The following is a 22,792-nucleotide window of genomic DNA, read 5'->3' on the forward strand; positions in this document are numbered from 1 at the left end:
CGTTCAGCTTTGCAGCTAACGCTGGACCCCAGGCCACAGCAGCGGAGTGCGGGGAGATGCCTCCCTCTGGGAATTCTTGCAGAACCTAAGCCCTTCCATAGCCTTGGAAAACGGCTTTCTCCTGCTTTTGCTGGACAGCCAATACACCCGGTGCCAAGTAAAGGACGCCGGGGCCTGGGAACCTGGAGCTCAGCCACCGGGCCTGGACGGGGCGGGACGAGGGGCGGGGCCTTGCGGCTACGGGGTGGGGCCTGGGGCGATAGCGAGGCCCGGGGGCCGGGGCTGGGCGTGCCCGGAGTGCGCGCGGCGGCGAGCGCGTGATGGGGGCGGGGCAACAGCCCCAGGCGCACGTCGTAAACAGACAACATGGCGGCGGCGGCGCCTGGCACCTTGGGCTCTTTGCAGGTGGGCCGCACCCGCTTGGTGGCCGCTTGCTGTGCGCGGCTCGGCCCTGGGTGGAGGCTGCCAGGCTCCTGGACGACTCCGCGCGTGACTTGGGCCCGGGGCTGGGTGCCTGCGGCCGGGGGGGCGGCTCCGCGGAGGAGCTACAGCCCTGAGGTGAATACCGAAGACGAGCTGCGGGTGCGGTACCTGGAGGAGGAGAACCGAGGTGAGGGCGGCCGCCGGTCCTGGGAAGGGGTCGCGAGGTCCAGTGTCCGGGCTGACGTCGGTGTCCGCCGGACTGACCGGTGGAGGCCGCTCCCCTCCCCCGCCCCAGCCTCGCGCCCGTGTAGCGCTTCCTGTGCCTAAAGCTGTACGGAGCAGCCTGCCTGCCTGTCAGGGCGGCCTCACTCAGCGCCGGGGACAGAAATGCACTTTACGGCCAAGGTCAATCAACCGGGTGTGTGATATTTGCTTCCAGGTTTTGTTCTTGCTTTGTAATTGTTTTCTGTCAACTCGTATCAGGGAGAGAGTTTTAGAAGCTGCAGAGAGAATGCATTTTGTTATTCCGTACAACTGTACATTAAAGTTGTTCAGCTGGAACAATTTTTCCCCCTTGTTCAGCGGGAACAGTTTTTTGCCGTGTCCATTTTATCTTAGAAAGTTAGTTTTGGGAGACGATTCAACTTCAGTTAAACAATTTTGAACCTTTTTTTGTCTTCAAGTTACGGTGCTGAGCCCTGAAGACACATTGTGGATGATAATGACCTTGCCCTTGAGCAACCTACATTGGGAGGAGACCAATAAATTAGCAACACAATACCGGAGAAAAAACTTTGGGAAAGATCATTGACGTTCATTCCTTTAACTCGCCGCGTTGGGAAAAGCTAAAGGGGTCCTGAAAGGAGTAATAACATTTTGCCAGAGGACCAGTCATTTAAGTTTGACATGCAGTTAATTGAGAACCTTTGATCTCTTAAGCAGAAGTGCGTAAGGAGTTAGGTCACGATTGCTGTCTTTAAGCAGCTGTGAATATAGTAAAAGCATATGGCTATGCCAACTTTAAAGGTTCGTTGAGAGCACAGGGCTGTAATAGCTGCAAGGGGCATATGATCATTTATATTTGGGGAGATGGGAAGAGGAAAGAGAAGATTCTGAGGGTCAGGTTAGGGTTTTGCCAGATGAAACGGGTTCCAAGGCACTTGCTTACTTAGGCAGTGGAATTTGACATCAATGAGGGTTCTTAAACTAGCTTTTCCTCACTTTCTCATGTGTAAAATAGAAAAAATATCACCAATTTTGTATGGTTGCTCTGACGATTAGATGAGAATGTTAATATAAATTGCTCTCTAAGTATTTAGATCATAGTGGGTACTCCAGAGTATGTTACTTCATTTGTTAACTTGTTTATTTCAGACAGAGACCAGAGCATGGTCAGAGGCATGGGGTGTGAACATGTGTAGTGTTTTTGGAAAATAACGTAAGGCAAGTGTAGCTGTAGTGCGGCATGACAGGCAGAATAGTGAGAAATGCAGGCAGAAAGCAGGTGGGCACTGGGGTGATTAGAGATGTGAATGCCATCCTCTTGGCTAAGCTTGGTCTTGATGGGATTTCAATTGTATTAGGTGTATCAACAGTATAATACATTAGATGCAAAGGGAACGCAAGTACAGTTGATAATGTGCACATACTCAGTTTTGTTGTCCTTATGATCTAAGTGCAGATTGAAAGAAAATTTTCATAAAATATGTGGAAAGTCCTTAAGTTAGGATCCAAATGGAAAGAGAAGAAATCAGAGCATACGAAACAATTTAATTAAATTCAGATGTTTTCAGTTACCTGAAATGTAAAAAATCAGCTATTAGGATATCCTCATTTCTTAAGGAAATTGACCCAGCTTCCTCTGAGGATCATCAAGAATGACAGCTAAGGCTTGGCTAACATTATGAATGTGCTTTGCTTTATTATGGAATCAGCAGTAAGCAGTGCAAAGAAAAACATGAGGTCAAGGATACTGTAGGTGGAGGAGTCTCCCTGAGCCTTTGCTTCTCACACAGGCGAGTCCAAACTTTAGTGCTCTCAGCAGCCTGCCAAGAAGATGAGAACTCTCTGGGGTCAGAGGAGCCCCAAACTGCACTCTGCTCTCTAGGCCTCGTTAGGCTGGTGGATGTAGGTGAGTGCAGAACACATCAACCCTCATCGTTGCCTGGGTTCTATATTTGTAATTTGTTGTGGAGGCAACAAAGTCGATATAATTATATGATCACTAAAGTTTGTTTAGTGGTTATTTCTTGCAGTGTTATCCAGCCTAGCTGGAGTTTCACAGCAGCAGTCCTGGGCATGGTTTACAAAGGTGTTTCCTAGTGTCTTAGTGTGAATGGGTGGCCTCTTTTATAGGTCAAGTGATCTCTGATCATTATTTTTCCCACTTTAATCTAAACGCAAGTGCTGGGCTTACCTTTTTTCAAGGACTAGACTTACTTCTCTGCTCTGTGGAAAACCTCTAGTGGCTCCCTGTTTCCTGTAAGCCTCCCTTCACAGCTGGCAGGCATTCACAGTCTATCCATCTTCCTGCAGTTGCACCTCTGCCTTCCCTACGAACCTTTTCCAAAGTCTGGTAAGATTCTACTCGTAATTATGATCCACTGCAAAGATCATCTTTGTGTACCAGATCAAAAGACCAGGCAGAAATAGAACACACAAGCAAATGCATAGTGCAAGTCATCATTGATACCTGCTACTTCTCAGCATTCACATCTAGATTATTAAGTCATCCTGAGTGTCTCTGAAATTGTTTTACTCTTCTTTATTTTCTTAACCAACACCACTCTTGTCCAAGCAAGCATCATGTCTCAAGTGGACTGTTGTAGAGGTCTGCTAGCTGGTCTTTCTACATCTCCTTGCTTTTCTTTTTGGACAGGTTGATTCCTTTCATGTTTATTTTCCTCATGTTTTAAAAATAAATTTTCATATATATATATTTTTTTTTGAGAGGGCATCTCTCATATTTATTGATCAAATGGTTGTTAACAAAAATAAAATTCTGTATAGGGGGGTCAATGCTCAATGCACAATCATTAATCCATCTCAAGCCTAATTCTCATCAGTCTCCAATCTTCTGAGGCATAACGAACAAGTTCTTACATGGTGAACGAATTTTACATAGTGAATAAGCTCTTACATGGTGAACAGTACAAGGGCATTCATCACAGAAACTTTCGGTTTTGATCACGCATTATGAATTATAAACAATCAGGTCAAATATGAATATTTGTTTGATTTTTATACTTGATTTATATGTGGATCCCACATTTCTCCCTTTATTTTTATTATTATTTTTATTTTTAATAAAATGCTGAAGTGGTAGGTAGATGCAAGATAAAGGTAGAAAACATAGTTGAGTGCTGTAAGAGGGCAAATGTAGATGATCGGGTGTGTGCCTATGGACTAAGTATTAATCCAAGCTAGACAAGGGCAGCAAAACATCCACAGATGCAGAAGATATCTGTCAAAGCAGGGGGGGTGAGGTTCTGAGCCTCACCTCTGTTGATCCCCAAATTCTCACCTGATGGCCCCCCTGCGACTGTGCCTGTCTTAGGTTGTTCCTCCCTTGAGGAATCTTACCCATCTCTGGCTAACCAGTCATCTTCTGGGGCCATACAGGGAAATGTAAAGTTGGTAAGTGAGAGAGAAGCCATATTGTTTGAAAAGGTTAGCTTTCTACTTCTTTGCAGATTTATGCCCTGTGGCTTCTATGCCCAGCACTTGTCTCGAGGTATCTTTACCACCTGGAGGAATTATGATACTTGGTAAATTCGATATGAGAAACTAATTCTATTTAAGGGTTGTAATTAGGAAGGAAGAAGAAAAGCTATAGAGGTAGCATATGGAAAAAACATGGGAGGATTGATTATTTCTTTGACATATCTTCTTGTAGAGTACCTTAAGCATGTATAGGTTTTAAACTACTAACTAATTTGCACACACATATTAACATAATAGGAATACGGTGACATAAACAAAGCAAATCTATAATTACTATCCATCTCCAGTGAAGCCAAGAAAACCATTTAGGCACCCTAGGCATTTGTGAAAATTTGTCTATGATATGATGGATATTGTCCTACTGTACTTGAACAGTCTGAGAAAAATCAGACAAATTAAAGCAGCCCATTTCTGGGATCTGTTCACATCCCATATGTTCTTTTAACCGTAGATAGTCTATAGTCATAAGATTTTGGAGTGCTACAACTTGCACCCCTCCCAACTCCTGGTTGAGTTCCAACAGTACAGATCCGGTCAAATTCGTTGTCTCACTGTATGCACATGCCAGCCTAGACATCTCCCTCCTCATTCCAATGGCAAGTCCAGGAAACGGTGGGGTGGACGCAGCCACAACCGCAGCATCGCCCGGATCCCTGTGAAGGCTTTTTGATGATCATCCCCCGGCACGAGTCCTCCAGAGAGTGCTGATGCCGGAAGCTCCTCCTCATATCGTATCTTAGTTCATTTTCTGGGTATCCAAGCTAGGCCTTGATCTTCTGCATAGAAACAAACAGACCCTTTGCCCACACTTTGACATGCCCTCTATACCACTGTGCAGAGCTCATTGGAGGTCAGCACACAGGGACTGCATTTTTTTTTTTTTATTAAGAGAAAGGAATATTATCAGAAAAGAGTACCTCCATAGCTGATCATCTGACACCCTTTAAGTGATCAACATTAAGGATATTTAAAGCATGCGTTGATCTTTGATTTACCAATAGTTTTATTCTATCAAGGAGTAATCCCCCTTTTCTTTTTTTTTTTAATCTTTAATCTACACTTACATGAAGAATACTATGTTTACTATGCTCTCCCCTATATCAGGTCCCCCCTAACAACCACATTATGGTTACTGTCCATCAGCTTAGCAAAATGTTGTAGAATCCCTACTTGTCCTCTCTGTGTTGTGCAGCCCACCCTCCCCTTTCTCTTTCCCCCCCATGCATGCTAATCTTAATACCCCCATTCTCCCCCCCCCCCTTATCCCTCCCTGCCCACCCATCCTCCCCAGTTCCTTTCCCTTTGGTACCTGTTAGTCCATTTTTGGGTTCTGTAATTCCACTGCTGTTCTGTTCCTTCAGTTTTTCCTTTGTTCCTATACTCCTCAGGTGAGTGAAATCATTTGGTATTTCTCTTTCTCCGCTTGGCTTATTTCACTGAGCATAATACTCTCCAGCTCCATCCATGTTGCTGCAAATGGTTGGATTTTTCCACTTCTTATGGCTGAGTAGTATTCCATTGTGTATATGTACCACATCTGCTTTATCCATTCATCTACCGATGGATATTTAGGTTGCTTCCAATTCTTGGCTATTGTAAATAGTGCTGCGGTAAACATAGGGGTGCATCTGTCTTTCTCAAACTTGATTGCTGTGTTCTTAGGGTAAATTCCTAGGAGTGGAATTACTGGGTCAAATGGTAGGTCTGTTTTGAGCATTTTGATGAACCTCCAAACTGCTTTCCACAATGGTTGAACTAATTTACATTCCCACCAGCAGTGTAGGAGGGTTCCCCTTTCTCCACAGCCTCGCCAACATTTGTTGTTGTTTGTCTTTTGGATGGCAGCCATCCTTAGTGGTGTGAGGTGATACCTCATTGTAGTTTTAATTTGCATTTCTCTGATAATTAGCGATGTGGAGCATGTTTTCATGTGTCTGTTGGCCATCTGTATTTCTTTTTTAGAGAACTGTCTGTTCAGTTCCTCTGCCCATTTTTTAATTGGGTTATTTCTTTTTTGTTTGTTGAGGCATGTGAGCTCTTTATATATTCTGGACGTCAAGCCTTTATCGGATCTGTCATTTTAAAATATATTCTCCCATACTGTAGGGTTCCTTTTTGTTCCATTGATGGAGTCTTTCGCTGTACAGAAGCTTTTCAGCTTAATGTAGTCCCACTTGCTCATTTTTGCTGTTGTTTTCCTTGCCCGGGGAGATATGTTCAAGAAGAGGTCACTCATGTTTATGTCTAAGAGGTTTTTGCCTATGTTTTTTTCCAAGAGTTTAATGGTTTCATGACTTACATTCAGGTCTTTGATCCATTTTGAGTTTACCTTTGTATATGGGGTTAGACAATGGTCCAGTTTCATTCTCCTACACGTAGCTGTCCAGTTTTGCCAGCAACATCTGTTGAAGATACTGTCATTTCCCCATTGTATGTCCATGGCTCCTTTCTCAAATATTAATTGACCATATATGTTTGGGTTAATTTCTGGAGTCTCTAATCTGTTCCACTGGTCTGTGGCTCTGTTCTTGTGCCAGTACCAAATTGTCTTGATTACTATGGCTTTGTAGTAGAGCTTGAAGTTGGGGAGTGAGATCCCCCCTACTTTATTCTTCTTTTTCAGGATTGCTTTGGCTATTCGGGGTCTTTGGTGTTCCCATATGAATTTTTGAATTATTTGTTCCAATTCATTGAAGAATGTTGCTGGTAATTTGATAGGGATTGCATCAAATCTGTATATTGCTTTGGGCAGGATGGCCATTTTGACAATATTAATCCTTCCTAGCCATGAGCATGGGATGAGTTTCCATTTATTAGTGTCCCCTTTAATTTCTCTCAAGAGTGACTTGTAGTTTTCAGAGTATAAGTCTTTCACTTCTTTGGTTAGGTTTATTCCTAGGTATTTTATTCTTTTTGATGCAATGGTGAATGGAATTGTTTTCCTGATTTCTCTTTCTTTTGATTCATTGTTAGTGTATAGGAAAGCTACAGATTTCTGTGTGTTAATTTTGTATCCTGCAACTTTGCTGTATTCCGATATCAGTTCTAGTAGTTTTGGAGTGGAGTCTTTAGGGTTTTTTATATACAGTATCATATCATCTGCAAATAGTGATAGTTTAACTTCTTCTTTACCAATCTGGATTCCTTGTATTTCTTTGTTTTGTCTGATTGCCGTGGCTAGGACCTCCAGTACTATGTTAAATAACAGTGGGGAGAGTGGGCATCCCTGTCTTTTTCCCGATCTCAGAGGAAATGCTTTCAGCTTCTCGCTGTTCAGTATAATGCTGGCTGTGGGTTTATCATATATGGCCTTTATTATGTTGAGGTACTTGCCCTCTATTCCCATTTTGCTGAGAGATTTTATCATGAATGGATGTTGAATTTTTTCAAATGCTTTTTCAGCATCTATGGAGATGATCATATGGTTTTTGTCTTTCTTTTTGTTGATGTGGTGGATGATGTTGATGGATTTTCGAATGCTGTATCATCCTTGCATCCCTGGGATGAATCCCACTTGGTCATGGTGTATGATCCTTTTGATATGCTGTTGAATTCTGTTTGCTAATATTTTATTGAGTATTTTTGCATCTACATTCATCAGGGATATTGGTCTGTAATTCTCTTTTTTGGTGGGGTCTTTGCCTTGTTTTGGTATTAGGGTGATGTTGGCTTCATGGAATGAGTTTGGGAGTATTCCCTCTTCTTCTATTTTTTGGAACACTTTAAGGAGAATGGGTATTATGTCTTCTTTGTGTGTCTGATAAAATTCCGAGGTAAATCCGTCCTGCCCCGAATTATTGTTCTTGGGTAGTTTTTTGATTACCGTTTCAATTTCTTTGTTCGTAATTGATTTGTTTAACTTTTGTGTTTCTTCCTTGGTCAGTCTTGGGAGGTTGTATTTTTCTAGAAAGTTGTCCATTTCTTCTAGGTTTTCCAGTTTGTTGGCATATAGGTTTTCATAGTAATCTTTAATAATTCTTTGTATTTCTGTGGAGTCTGTCGTGATTTTTCCATTCTCATTTCTGATTATGTTTATTTGTGTTGATTGTCTTTTTCCTCTTAATAAGTTGGGCTAGAGGCTTATCTATTTTGTTTATTTTCTCAAAGAACCAGCTCTTGGTTTCGTTGATTTTTGCTATTGTTTTATTCTTCTCAATTTTGTTTATTTCTTCTCTGATCTTTATTATGTCCCTCCTTCTGCTGACTTTAGGCCTCATTTGTTCTTCTTTTTCCAGTTTCGATAATTGTGATGTTAGTCTATTCATTTGGGATTGTTCTTCCTTCTTCAAGTGTGCCTGGATTGCTATATACTTTCCTCTTAAGACTGCTTTCGCTGCGTCCCACAGAAGTTGTTGTTATTTGTTTCTATATATTCCTTGATCTCTATTTTGATTTGTTCCTTGATCCATTGATTATTTAGTAGCATGTTGTTAAGCCTCCATGTGTTTGTGAGCCTTTTTGTTTTCTTTGTAGAATTTATTTCTACTTTTATAGCTTTGTGGTCTGAAAAATTGGTAGGTAGAATTTCAATATTTTGGAATTTACTGAGGCTCTTTTTGTGAGCTAGTATGTGGTCTATTCTGGAGAATGTTCCATGTGCACTTGAGAAGATGTATATCCTGTTGCTTTTGGATGTAGAGTTCTATAGATGTCTGTTAGGTCCATCTGTTCTAGTGTGTTGTTCAGTGCCTGTGTGTCTTTACTTATTTTCTGCCCGGTGGATCTATCCTTTGTGGTGAGTGTTGTGTTGAAGTCTCCTAAACTGAATGCATTGCAGTCTATTTCCCTCTTTAGTTCTGTTAGTATTTGCTTCACATATGCTGGTGATCCTGTATTGGGTGCATATATATATTTAGAATGGTTATATCCTCTTGTTGGACTGAGCCCTTTATCATTATGTAGTATCCTTCTTTATCTCTTGTTACTTTCTTTGTTTTGAAGTCTATTTTGTCTGTTATTAGTACTGCAACCCCTGCTTTCTTCTCACTGTTGTTTGCCTGAAATATGTTTTTCCATCCCTTGACTTTTTGTCTATGCTTGTCTTTGGGTTTAAGGTGAGTTTCTTGTAAGCAGCATATAGATGGGTCTTGCTTTTTTATCCATTCTGTTACTCTGTGTCTTTTGATTGGTGCATTAAATCCATTTACATGTAGGGTGACTATTGAGAGATATGTACTTATTGCCATTGCAGGCTTTAGATTCGTGGTTACCAAAGTTTCAAGGTTAGCTTCTTTAGTATCTTACTGCCTAACTTAGCTCGCTTATTGAGCTGTTATATACACTGTCTGGAGATTCTTTTCTTCTCTCTCTTCTTATTCCTCCTCCTTCATTCTTCATATGTTGTGTGTTTTGTTCTGTGCTCTTTTTAGGAGTGCTCCCATATAGATCAGTCCCTGTAGGATGCCCTGTAGAGGTAGTTTGTGGGAAGCAAATTCCCTTATCTTTTACTTGTCTGGGAATTGTTTAATCCCACTATCATATTTAAATGATAGTCGTGCTGGATACAGTATCCTTGGTTCAAGGCCCTTCTGTTTCATTGCATTAGGTATATCATGCCATTCTCTTCTGGCCTGTAAGGTTTCTGTCGAGAAGTCTGATGTTAGCCTGATGGGTTTTCCTTTATAGGTGACCTTTTTCTCTCTAGCTGCCTTTAAAACTCTTTCCTTGTCCTTGATCCTTGCCATTTTAATTACTATTTGTCTTGGTGTTGTCCTCCTTGTATCCTTTCTGTTGGGGGTTCTGTGTAATTCCATAGTCTGTTTGATTATTTCCTCCCCCAGTTTGGGGAAGTTTTTAGCAATTATTTCTTCAAGGAGACTTTCTATCCCTTTTCCTCTTTCTTCTTCTTCTAGTACCCCTGTAATACGAATATTATTCCTTTTGGATTGGTCACATAGTTCTCTTAGTGTTGTGTCATTCTTGGAGATCCTTTTATCTCTCTCTATGTCAGCTTCTATACGTTCCTGTTCTCTGGCTTCTTTTCCTTCAATGGCCTCTTGCATCTTATCCATTCTGCTTATAAATCCTTCCAGGGATTGTTTCACTTCTGTGATCTCCTTCCTGACATCTGTGATCTCCCTCTGGACTTCATCCCATTGCTCTTGCATTTTTCTCTGCATCTCATCCCATTGCTGTTGCATTTTTCTCTGCATCTCTGTCAGCATGTTCATGATTTTTATTTTGAATTCTTTTTCAGGAGGACTGGTTAGGTCTGTCTCCTTCTCAGGTGTTGTCTCTGTGATCTTTTTCTGCCTGTAGTTTTGCCTTTTCATGGTGATGTAGATAGTTTGCAGAGCTGGTACGAGTTACCGCTGGAAGACCTTCCCTTCTTGTTGGTTTGTGACCTTCCTCTCCTGGGAGAATAGCGACCTCTAGTGGCTTATGCTTGACAGCTGTGCGCAGACAGAGCTTCTGCTACCTGTCTGTTTGCTATGGAGTTTATGTCCGCTGTTGCTGTGGACACGGCCTGGCTCGGGCTGCTCCTCCAAAGTGGTGGAGCCCTGTTGGAGGGGGAGTGGCCGGCAGGGTATTTATCTCCGTAAGGGCCCTCTGTGCTCCCTGTTGCCCAGGGGTTTAGAGTGCCCAGAGATCCCGAGATTCCCTGCCTCTGATCTAAGTGTCCTGTCCTGCCCCTTTAAGACTTCCAAAAAGCACTCTCCAAACCAAAACAACAACAGCAACAATGAGAGAGAAAACAGCAAAAGAAAAGGAAAAAGCATGCGATTTTTTTTTTTCTCCTCAGGTGCCGGTCCCAGGCACCCCCTCACTGGTCCTGCTGCCCTGCCTCCCTAGCACCGGGGTCCCTGTCCCTTTAAGGCTTCCAAAAAGCACTCGCCAAAAAGAGAAAAAAAAGGGGAAAAACGCGCGATTTCCTCCGTCCTCAGGCATCGGTCTCAGGTACCCGCCCACCGGTCCAGCAGGGAAAAATGCACGATATTCTTTGTCCTCAGGCGCCAGTCCCTGGCACCCGCTCACCGGTCCTGCCGCTCTGCCTTCCTAGCACCGGGGTCCCTGTCCCTTTGAGGCTTCCAAAAAGCACTCACCAAAAAGAGAAAATAAAAAGGTGAAAAGCGCGCGATTTCCTGCGTCCTCAGCGCCGGTCTCAGGCACCCGCCCACCGGTCCCACAGGGAAAAACGCGTGATATTCTTTGTCCTCAGGCGCTGGTCCCAGGCACCTGCTCACCGGTCCCGCCGCTCTGCCTCCCTAGCACCGGGGTCCCTGTCCCTTTAATGCTACCAAAAAGGACTCGCCAAAAAAAAAACCGCTGCGGTTTCTTTTCACCTGCCGGGAGCCGGGGGGAGGGGCGCTTGGGTCCCGCCGGGCTGGGGCTTGTATCTTACCCCCTTCGCAAGGCGCTGGGTTGTTGCAGGCGTAGATGTGGTCTGGATGTTGTCCTGTGTCCTCTGGTCTCTATTTTAGGAAGAGTTTCCTTTGTTATATTTTCATAGATCTATGTGTTTTTGGGAGGAGATTTCCACTGCTCTATTCACGCCGCCATCCTGGCTCCACCCTCAAATTATGTTTATTCTTAGGTATTTTATTCTTTTGATACTGTTAGAAATGATTTTTCTTACCTTAATTTTTGTAGTGTTTAATAGTGTATAGAAATATAAGTGATTTTTGTATACTGATCCTATATCATGCAACTTGTCTGAGTTCATTTATTAGTGATATTAGCTCTTTTAGAGATGTTCTCAAATTTTCTCTGTATAAGGTTATGTCATCTGTGAATGGAAATAGTTTTGCTACTCTTTTTTTTCCAATCTGGATGCCTTTCATTTCTTTTTCTTGCCTAATTACCCTTGCTAGAATTTCTAGTACAACATTGAATAGAAGTGGTGAAACCTGACATCCTTGTCTTGTTTTTTACTTTAGGGGGAAAACTTTCCATCTTCAATCATTGAATATGATGTTAGTTGTGGGTTTTTTATAAATGTTGTTTATGAAGTTGAGGAAGTTACCCTCTCATACTAGTTTGTTGAGTTTTCTTTTTTAAATCATTTGAGTGTGTTGGATTTTGTCAAGTGTTTTTTCTGCATCAGTTGAGATGATTGTGTGGTTTTATTTTTTTTCTCTATTCTGTTAATGTGGTTTATTAGTTTGTTTAATCTGTGCTGAACCACCCTTGTATTCCAGGGATAAATCCCACTTGGTTGTGGTGTATAAACCTTTAAATATGCTGCTGTATTTGGCCTCCTGGTATTTTGTTGAGGGTTTTTGCATCTATATTCGTAAGAGATACTGGTCTGTAGTCCTGTAATATATTCTTGCTTCCTTCTCACTTGTTCTGTATGCTGTGGCCTTAGGGATCTTTTTAAAATGCAGGACTGAACATAGAAATAAGTTTCCCCACCTTCATTAAAAGGTGTTAGAAATATATCACAAACTAAATGGTGGAATACTAAAAGCATACTTACTAAAGTCATTGACAAAATAAGGGAACATGTTTTCCTTGCTAATATTCTGTGTTGGACTTGAAGTCCTAGCTAAAGTAAAATGGCAAGAGAAGGAAACGAGATTAACATTGGAACAGGAAATGTAATTTCCAGTATTTCTGGGTAATGATTGTCTCTTAAAAAACTGTATGTTTGTCCATGTTGTATATGTATCGAGTACTTCATTTTTTTTTGCTGGCTATTATGATGTTGCATGGATACCACATTTTGTTTACCTCCTCATCACTGGATGGACATTGAGGTTGTTTCCACCTTCTGAATATTTTGGATAATGCTGCTCTGCATTTTGGTACAGGCTTTTGTGTGAACATGTTTTCACTGGAAATCCTTTGTAAGGAAACTTCTAAGGCCAAAAGTTACAAAGGTGAAGGTATACTACATAAAAAGCTAAACTTTTTGTGCAGAACATGTGCAGGAGCTATGCATATATTCATGTATTTTTCAAGTCCCAGCAAAGTCATTTTTCATCCTAGTTGTGTGAGTTTTATAGAGCAGAGTTGATGCTGTAATATGAAGTTGTTACAGATTGATACACTTGGCTTTCTTCATGAGGAAACTGAAGCTTGAATGTTGTAGCACAGTGATTCACTCAAGTGTGCAATTAGATTGCCACTTAGTTACTGAAAGTAGTTATTCAGCCTCTGGCAGGCCCACTTTCTTTTATCTGTTCAATAAGGATAAAATTAGTACCTACAGTTTGGGTTGTTGTGGCGATTATAGGAGTTAATAAATTTAAAGCCTTGGGAGCAGTGTCCTGCACACACTAGAGAGCTCAGTTAGTGGTAGCTGTTGTCTTTAGTATTGGGACATACTCAAGGGTATTCAGGAATTTAATGTAGAGCCTGCCCTAGATACCAGTTCTCCTCCATGATTTTCTCCATACAGAGATCATTTGGAATTCTTGCAAATTCATTCTACTGTGAGCTGAAGTTCATCTTTGTACTTTCTGTGAACATTGGGTTTGCACAGTTTCTTACATAGAGAAGACGTGTCCATTTTGTTTAACCCAGTTACACATAAGGATAATACCAATCCCCACCCCTATGAGGTGGAAGGTATTTCTGTTATGCAAGGAAAATTTGTCCTTACTCAGAGGACAGGGATGTTGAATACAGCTTTTATAGGACTTAGAGTAGCAAATTAAGGTTTTTGAACTTTAAAATATTTGGAAATAAACTGTTTTAAGCAGGGGGTAAATTCTATGCAATTCTTGTTTTTGGAAAATTGATCTGACTGCTGGAGTTGGAATGGGAGGCTGGATTTTAGATGATGGTCTGTTATAAAATTAGGGCAGTTAGGAGCAAGAATAGGGCTTTGTGGGAGACAGAATGAACTTTTTAATAGATTGAGGTTGAATTGCCTGGTTAACTTCTAAATGGAAGTGCCTTTGGGTTAACTTTGTGGGACAGAGAGTGATGGAAATAGTGAAAACTGTATGGTATGAGAAAAAGATAGAGATACTAACACCTGGTACACAGGCAAAAAGCTGACCCCACAGTGCTTGCTTGCTTGTGACCAGGATTTGTTAGCTATTATTTGTGTATATACTTGAAGGTGATGAAACCATGTTTTAAATTATATTCTGTGATTGAGGATTTTCACTAATAAGCATGGTCTTCCCTCTTGTTAGTGTGATTTAGTGATGTAGAATTTAGTAAAATATGGCAGATAACCTTGGTGGTGCTTAAAGAGGTATAAATTGAAGGGGACATGATATTATGAAGTTCTTCTCTAAAGGCTGGAAGAAAAGTCGTGAATATTAAGCACTAGATTTTAGAGATATGTTACAAATACCACATTTAAAAAAATATGGTTATCTTGAAAAGGAAGGTTAAACACAGAAACAATGCTAAAGCTATTGGAGTGGAGTGAACAAAAATAAAGGTTTTTAAGGAGGTGGTAGATTTTTGCAGTGCCAAGTTAACTAACTGTGTGTGTGTGGGCTCTGTGCCCTAGATACCTCACTAACTCAAGTGCTTGTGCTTTGTTTTTTCTTAACTAGGAATTGTGGTGCTTGGAATAAACAGAGCTTATGCCAAAAATTCATTCAGTAAAAATCTTGTAAAAATGGTGAGTGTAAAGATTAAACTGTTGGTTTGTAATATTAAGATACACTGTTGACATCTATCTGAAAATAACTTTTCTCCATTTTCCTTCTTACCCTCCCATTTTTGTTTAGCTCTCAAAAGCTGTGGATGCTTTAAAATCTGATAAGAAAGTACGAACCATAATAGTCAGGAGTGAAGTCCCAGGGATATTTTGTGCTGGTATGTAAGTAAGTTTTATTATGAAATTAAACTGTAGTCTAAGTTTTTCTCAGTAGTAACCTGTTTTCCATTATACAGTGTTCCTGTGGTTTGAATTACATTACCAGCAATTCTTCTTCATCTGTTTTTTACGGTTTTACAAGAAAAAAAAATGCTGTGTCAGTGTTAGAAAGTTTTGCAGCATGTGGATTATTTTGGAACTTGAAAAAATAATTTGAAATCTTAAAATATTTGTAGTTACATGAATTTTTAGTTATATAGATATTTTATGAAAGATCAGTTGCAAAGGGAAAATGCTCTTTGCAACAGTGTGTTCTATATTTTATTAGTTGCTCAAAAAATACCTTAATTGACTAGCAGTAGCTGCCTTGCACAATGTGTTAAGTGTGGACATCGGCTTTGGAGGTTACTGTTTGTAGTAGTGCCAACTCATATTTGTGTCCACAGATTGTACTTTTAAATTGGTATCTATAGTAACAAAAGATAAGTTTTTTCACCCCATTTGTACTGCATTACCAGAAGCTAAAGATTAAGTTGTCTTGTATTTTCTATATTTGTAAGTATTTCTAAGCCATGAGATCAAATGAATCAGTTTCAAGTAGTAAAAAATGTAGATAAAGATAAAAAATGCTGATGACGTGCAGTATCATTGTAATTTACAATGATAAGTAAATGAAGGTAGAAGTTGACTGAAGCATAAAATTTTCTTTCAGGAAAAATATAAGTAAGGTTATTCTCTTGAGGTGACCAAACATTTGAGGAGCCACCTACAGTTTTACTCATTGTACCAGTATTTATTGAGCATTTCAAATGTGCCTGGAGCAGTGCTGAGAACATGGGGATTTTTCCAGACCAAATGCTTTAGAGGTGTAGTAGTTGAGGCTGATAATTTGTCAGTTTCATTTTTAAGGGCCCTCAGTTTTTCCAGCTTCAAACTCAGTGGTTTCCACCTTAAAATATTGCAGAATTTTATGGTATTTAAGAACATTCAGGAAAAATGAGTTATATTTGGCTACTGACGTGATATACATATCTAAAAGGATTAATTTTAACTCTGCTTGGGTCATCAAAGGGAGGAGGATCATTATCCTCAGCTGCTTGGGTGATGATGTTCTGCAGTGCAGGCTTCTGCTTTTACAATGGTCAGATGTGACCAACACCACCTCCTGGTGCGGTTGCTGGAGGCTTTGTTTGTCAAGCACAGTGCAATAGTTAGTAAATGATAGCTGTAATAGTTCTTATAAAGGCTTCACATGTACTTCAGTCTTTTTCTAAACAATATGAAAACTAGTGTTTGGGGAGTTGTTGTATTGGTGACTTTTGAGCCGGATAAATATGTCTCCAGGTGCCTGAGTCTAGCTCCATGATTGACAGCTATGAGGTCACCTCACTCAGGTCCACTGAGGGAAGACAGAGCAGTTTGGGAGCCTTTAAGGAAGAATTCCTGGTAGAACTCTCTTCAGTTGACCTGTTCCTTTGCTGCCCATTGGTTTTGGATCACCATATTGTTAATATTCTTTTAAAAGGGCTTTAATGCTTTAATTTAATGCTTAAATGTACAGTCTCTAGTAGTCTTCTATAGGTTGCCTTGGGGACACATTAAATAATACAAAAAATGCTTTTTACCAGATTAACAAGTTAGCCTTGAATAATACTGTTTTCTAATGGTTAATCAAATTTATTTTCTTTGCTCTATGTGCTTTTCAATTTTGCATGACCATCTATATTTCAACTCATAAGATGTGTTGCTGTAGATTGTCAAAAAAAGTCATGTTTGAATTATGGAAAAATTGGGATAAATCATTTATAAATTTTAGTAACTCGGTGTATATATTGAAACCATTCTTTGAAATTTCTGAAAAGTTTTATTTTCTTATATATATTTGAAACAGGAAGTTTAGTAGGTCTGTCTTTATTAATACATACATATTTAGTATAAGGCCAGATAAGTAAAATCTCTCTACATAGTTAAAAAAAACATTTACATGTAGCCTGTATTAGTATAAAAATCCTGATTTTAGTTAGGCCTCATTTATTAGTTATTGTTGAATAGTCTTTCACATAATTAGAGCTTTAATTTCTATTCTGAAGTAGTAATGTTCAAAAACAAAATCCTCAGAAACGGTGTACTCATGTAGTGATCCTTCTCTCAGTCCCTCTCTTCCTTTCTGCCCCCGCAGAGGTTTCTCTTCTCTGTACATCTGCATTTCAGTGGCACCTTGTTCATTTCAAAAAACTTAAAGCTTATGAAGTGATCTTGCCTCAAATTTCTTGGGGACAAGAGCTTCTCTGTTTCTGTTTTAAAATCTTTTGTATTCTCAGAACATAGCACATAATAGACTCAGCATCTATTTGATGAAATGAGTCAGCCTTTAAGCTGTGCTGTAATTCACTGATTTCTTTTTTTTTTCAGGAACTGCTGAGATGTGTTAAGCAGTTTTTCTGATTTATCTTAGACCACACCCCTATTCACTGATGGTGTCTCTGTCTTCTTACTTTGGTTAATTTTTTTCTATGTCTCTTTTCTAATATGATAGAAAGACAGATAATTAAGCACTATTAAAATGTTCCCCATATGCCTTGGTTGGCCTGAATGGTTTCTGACTTCCCATTTAAATATATTTTTTAGAACGAATAACCATATTTCACTGACATTTAAATTTCTTTAATGAAATTTTAGTTTAAAAAAGTAGATAGTAAGTCAAAATGTATGAAATATGTACAAAGTGTATGAAATGTATACAAAAGAGAGAAGTTCCACTCTCACACCACACCCTTTTTTGTTTCTTTAATAAAAGCAGTAGTTTTGTTATTTTCTTTTTTTATCCTCGTATGTCATTATACAGGTACATACAAATATACATAAATACACCAGTATACAAATGCACTTAGTAGAATTTTAAGGAAGTATTTGAAGTGATGATATAGACAGTTGTGATATGGAAAATATTTGTTACAAGAGAGAGCTGTATAAAAAATGTTATGCCCAGAAGCCACAGGGCATAAATCTGCAAAGAAGTAAAAAGCTAACCTTTGCAAACAATATGGCTTCTCTCTCACTTACCAACTTTACATTTCCCTGTATGGCCCCGGAAGATGACTGGTTAGCCAGAGACGGGTAAGATTCCTCAAGGGAGGAACAACCTAAGACAGGCACAGTCGCAGGGGGGCCATCAGGTGAGAATTTGGGGATCAACAGAGGTGAGGCTCAGAACCTCACCCCCCCTGCTTTGAGAGAAATCTTCTGCATCCGTGGATGTCTTGCTGCCCTTGTCTAGCCTGGATTAATACTTAGTCCATAGGCACACACCTGATCATCTGATCATCTACATTTGCCTTCTTACAGCACTAAACTATGTTTTCTACCTTTATCTTGCATCTACCTACCACTTCAGCATTTTATTAAAAATAAAAATAATAATAATAATAGGAGAAATGTGGGATCAACATATAAATCAAGTACAAAAATCAAATGAATATTCATATTTGACCTGATGGTTTATAGGTCATATTGCATGATCAAAACCGAAAGTTTCTGTGATGACTGCCCTTGTACTGTTCACCATGTAAGAATTTATTCACTCTGTAAGAATTCGTTCACCATGTAAGAACTTGTTCGTTATGCTTCAGAAGATTGGAGACTGACGAGAATTAGGCTTGAGATGGATTAATGATTGTACATTGAGCATTGACCCCCCTATACTGAATTTTATTGTTGTTAACAACCATTTGATCAATAAATATGAGAGATGCCCTCTCAAAAAAAAAATAAAAATAAAAAAATAAACCAAAAAAAAAAAAAAAAAAAAAAAATGTTATGCCCATAATGACTACAGCTGTGTAAATTATTTACAGTAAGATCCTGGATTGGGAGTGTGATACTTTCTTTTCTCCATCTTCAGACTTTCAATAATAATTATGCTATAATAATGCATTATATTAAGTGAATATATACAAAGTAAATAGTTTTGGAAGGATTACTAAGTGTATTAGTATATTTTTTGGTCTTGGTGACTTAAATTGTGACATTGAGTTTCTGAATTACTATTACAATGTTTGAGAGGAACATTTTTAAATAAAAAGACCTCAGACGCTTTCATTTTATAGAATCCCTGTGAGATTAAGGGCCTGGTTCAAGGTAGTGGCTTACCTGGAAGTATTGACTTCTTAGGGCAGAGCTTTCTTTACTGTACCAGTGATTTCTAATCTTTTGGAGTATGTGGTTTCCTTTTTAAGTTCTTAAAATTTCGTGTAGTTAAACATGTAGTGGTCCTGCATTGATTGAGAATGTGTGTAATGTCAAAATGCTACTCTGGTTATGATAATGTGTTTAAGTGAATTTTCTGTTATTAATCACAATGACGTCTAGATACAGAATAAAAAAATTATAGTCATCATGGCTGTAGACAATGTTCCTTACACATTATGTGCTTTCAGATACCATTCCATGCCCTAGGCATGACCCCAGGTTGGAAATCCCTGTTGCATACTCTTTCTTGTAGGTTAGAGAACATTGCTTTTGGGTTCATGGCTTGCCTATACTTTGGAGTATGGAGACATCATTTTGATAGTCAAAGCTCATTGTGAAGCACTGGCTACATAGATTATATAAGATACTGACATGTACAGGTGCTGTCTTCCCAGAATGGTCTAGAAATTACTTACTCATTAAAAATTTTTTATCTTATTTCTTAAACACACACGAATGCACACACACACAAAGGAAAGCTGAAATAATTATGCTATTTCAAACATTTAGGTAGTCAGAATTTTAATATGTTGCCAGTAATGAATGATGAAAAAGTCCTTTTGCCTAGGCTGTTACATTGCATGTAGACATGTAACACTAGTCATCTGTTTATTTTCATTCTTTCATTGTTTCAACACATTAGCAAAGTACATATGTATTGTTTTTACGATAATATTTTTGAAATGAAATTTTATGAGAAATTACTGAGACTCAGAATTTTTTCCTTTGAAATTCCTGAAATAGGTTATAACAGTTCTTAGTAATTGATTTCCTATATGTAGAACTCTAAATTGAGTGTTTTACTGAATTGTACATACTAGTGTGGGTTTTTTAAAAAAGTAAAGGTAGTTTTGCTTCTGCTTTTGAATTCTAGTAAATTGTTCTCTGACTAAAAACTTCTCACTAAAATGGTCAACATGCTTTATTTAATATTGTATGTATTGTTCAAATGGATACAGATGCTATGACGAAGTTAGGTATGTGGGAGCTTCTGACTAATGAAGTTATTTATTCCAACATTGTTTCAGAATCTTAGGTTAAGTTATTATTATGTGTTTAAAGTTTAGTCCCTTAGAGAGTTTGATAAGTAAAGTGAAAGGGTAGTTACATTTATATTAATTTAGCATAGGATTCTTTTATTATATACCATTTTTTGGAAGTAAAAAAAAATCTTTTATTGAGGTATGAATTACTTGAAATAAAATGTACCAATTTTAAGTATATAACTGATGAGTTTTGGCAGATATTTAAATCATGATCACAGTTGTGACATAGGACATGTCATCACTTATAAAATGAATAGTCAGCAATAAAATAAAAATTATATTCATCAATAAAACTAAACTGCTAAAACTTGTGACATGGGTGAACCTCAAATCATTATGCCAAGTGAAGGAAGCCAGATACAAAAGCACACCTACTGTAGGATTCGGTTTATAAGACATTCTTTCTAGGAGAGGCAAAACTACGGTAAGACCAAGGAGATAGTAATCTTTTTTTTTTCTTGTGCCTATTTGTAGTCAATCCCTTCCCCTACTGTAACCTTTTAAATTACTGTCTGCAGGGTATGCCTTTATTGGGTTGGATCATAAGTGTGTGTTTTGTTTTATAAGAAGCTGTTTTCTAAAGAGTGGCTGTGCCATTTTGCATTCACAGCAATGTATTGGAGTTCCAGGTGCTGCACATCCTTGTCAGCACTTGGTATTAATCAGTCCTTTTAATTTTAGGCATTCTGATGGGTATGTAGTTATATGTTACTGAAGCTTTCATTTTCATTTATCAAGTGCTGAATGATTTTTCAACTTCTCCTTTGGTACTTTTTGGTCCACCTGTGTATCTTTTTGGTGAAGTGTTTATTCTGATGTTTTGTCCATGGGTTTATTAGGATATCTTCTTCCTGAGATGTCAGATGAAGGCCTTGTATCAACAATATATTAAGAACTCTATAGTTGATACAAGGCCTTTATCTGACATATGTTTTGAATAAGCTTTCTCCCACTGTATGGTTTGCCTTTTTCTTAACTGTTTCGAAGAAAAAAACATTTTCAGTTGAATTCTGATTTATCAATTTGTTTTTTTTAATGGTTTGTACTTTGTGAATGAACTAAGAGGTGTTATTCTACTCCAAAGCCACAAAGACTTAAGCTGTTTTCTTCTCGAAATTTTTCAGTTTTTATTGCTTACATTTTGACCTGTGATGCATTGTGAGTTAGTTTGTATATGCTGCCAAATCCGGATTTAGGTATTGTGGTAGATAACAAAATTCATATTTGGTCTTTGCTGTGGGTTCCTGGCACAGAGCTCCTAAAACCCAGGGAATTTCCTGAGTGATAAGATTACCTTTTATATGCTAATGAGATATGACTCAAGGCAGGGGGCCCCTAGATAGGTTTAGGATGGGGGCTGGTTGCCGGAAAAGTCAAGTGTCCTTCTATTAGAGAGTTTAGAACTTTTCAGCCCTATTCACCCAACCTCAAGAGAAGGGAAAGGGGCTGGAGATTGAATTCAGTCAGTAATGGCTGGTGATTTAATGAGTGCCTGTGTAGTGGAAGCTCCATACACTCCATGAGCAGCGGGGTTTTGGGGTTTCCATGTTGGGGAATGCATCAGTATGCTGGGAGGGTGGTGCTCCCAGAGAGGGCTTGGGAGCTCCGTGCTCTTCAACCCACATCCTGCCCTATGCATTTCTTTCATTTGGCTGTTCCTCAATTGTATCCTTTATAATAAATCATTAAATGTTAAGTAAAGTGTTTTCCTAAATTCTGTGAGTCATTCTAGAGCATTATTGAACTCTGAGAAGGGGTTTGTAGGCACCCTCAAATTTGTAGCTGGCACTTAATAGTATGGGTGACTCTTGGGATTTGTGACTGGCATCTGAAGTGAAAGCAGTGTTATGGGACTGAGCCCCTAACCTGTAGGAAATGGGCTGAATTCAGGAGTCAGTGTCAGAATTTGAATTTTATTAGTAGATACCCAGTTGGTGTCAGAGAATGGGAGAATCGATGTGGAAAAGCCCCACACATTTGGTGTCAGGAATAGGATTTGCTAGACTGTCCGAACTCAGAAAAGTGTTTTACTTACTATTACTAGTTTATTACAAATGATAAAACTCAGGAGCAGCCACATGGTAGATGCATAGGCAAGACTGGCGTGGAGAGTGTTGCAGAGCTTCCATGCTTCTGGGGTATGCCACTCTGAACACACATGTTCAACAACCTGGCAGCTACCTAAATCCCATTGTTTAATGGCTTTTTATGAGAATTTCATTGCACAGCCATGAGTGATTAAATCACTGGTCATTGGCGATAGAGTGTCTGGCTCCCTCCCCTCCCCAGAGGTTAGGGGGTGGAACTGAAAGTTCCCACCCTCTAATCACATAGTTGGTCTTTATGGTGACCAGCCTCCATCCTGAAGCTTTTAGGGGGCCCTCCAGTAATCAGTCACCTTAATAGCATAAACTTAAGTATGGCTGGGAGGGGCTTGTTATAAGTAAAAATAGAGAGAGAATACTTCTGTCACTTTAGAAATTCTTAGGGTTATAAGAGCTCTGTGCCAGGATTCTGTTACAAAGATCAAACATATTTTTTATTATACCATAGTTTTATGTTTGTTTGTTTTTTGGCATATGCATATCTAATTCTTCCAGCACTGTTTATTGAAGACCAACTTTTC

General features: G+C 39.1%; 1 protein-coding gene across 7 annotated transcripts in view; it reads left to right on the forward strand.

Moving 5' to 3' along the window:
• Positions 1–315: 315 nt before the first annotated feature.
• Positions 316–22,792, forward strand: part of AUH (AU RNA binding methylglutaconyl-CoA hydratase) — a 223,609-nt gene continuing 201,132 nt past the window's right edge. For 2 of the 7 annotated variants that reach the window (XM_037004889.2, XM_037004892.2), the window contains exons 1-3: positions 316–610; positions 14,607–14,674; positions 14,784–14,871. In XM_037004889.2, the coding sequence (XP_036860784.1) occupies positions 367–610; positions 14,607–14,674; positions 14,784–14,871 (400 nt within the window). In that variant the 5' untranslated portion in view covers positions 316–366. The other 5 variants (XM_037004890.2, XM_037004895.2, XM_037004893.2 and 2 more) reach the window with 5 other exon arrangements.

Source organism: Manis javanica, chromosome 2, assembly GCF_040802235.1.
Source record: "Manis javanica isolate MJ-LG chromosome 2, MJ_LKY, whole genome shotgun sequence".
NCBI lineage: Eukaryota > Metazoa > Chordata > Mammalia > Pholidota > Manidae > Manis > Manis javanica.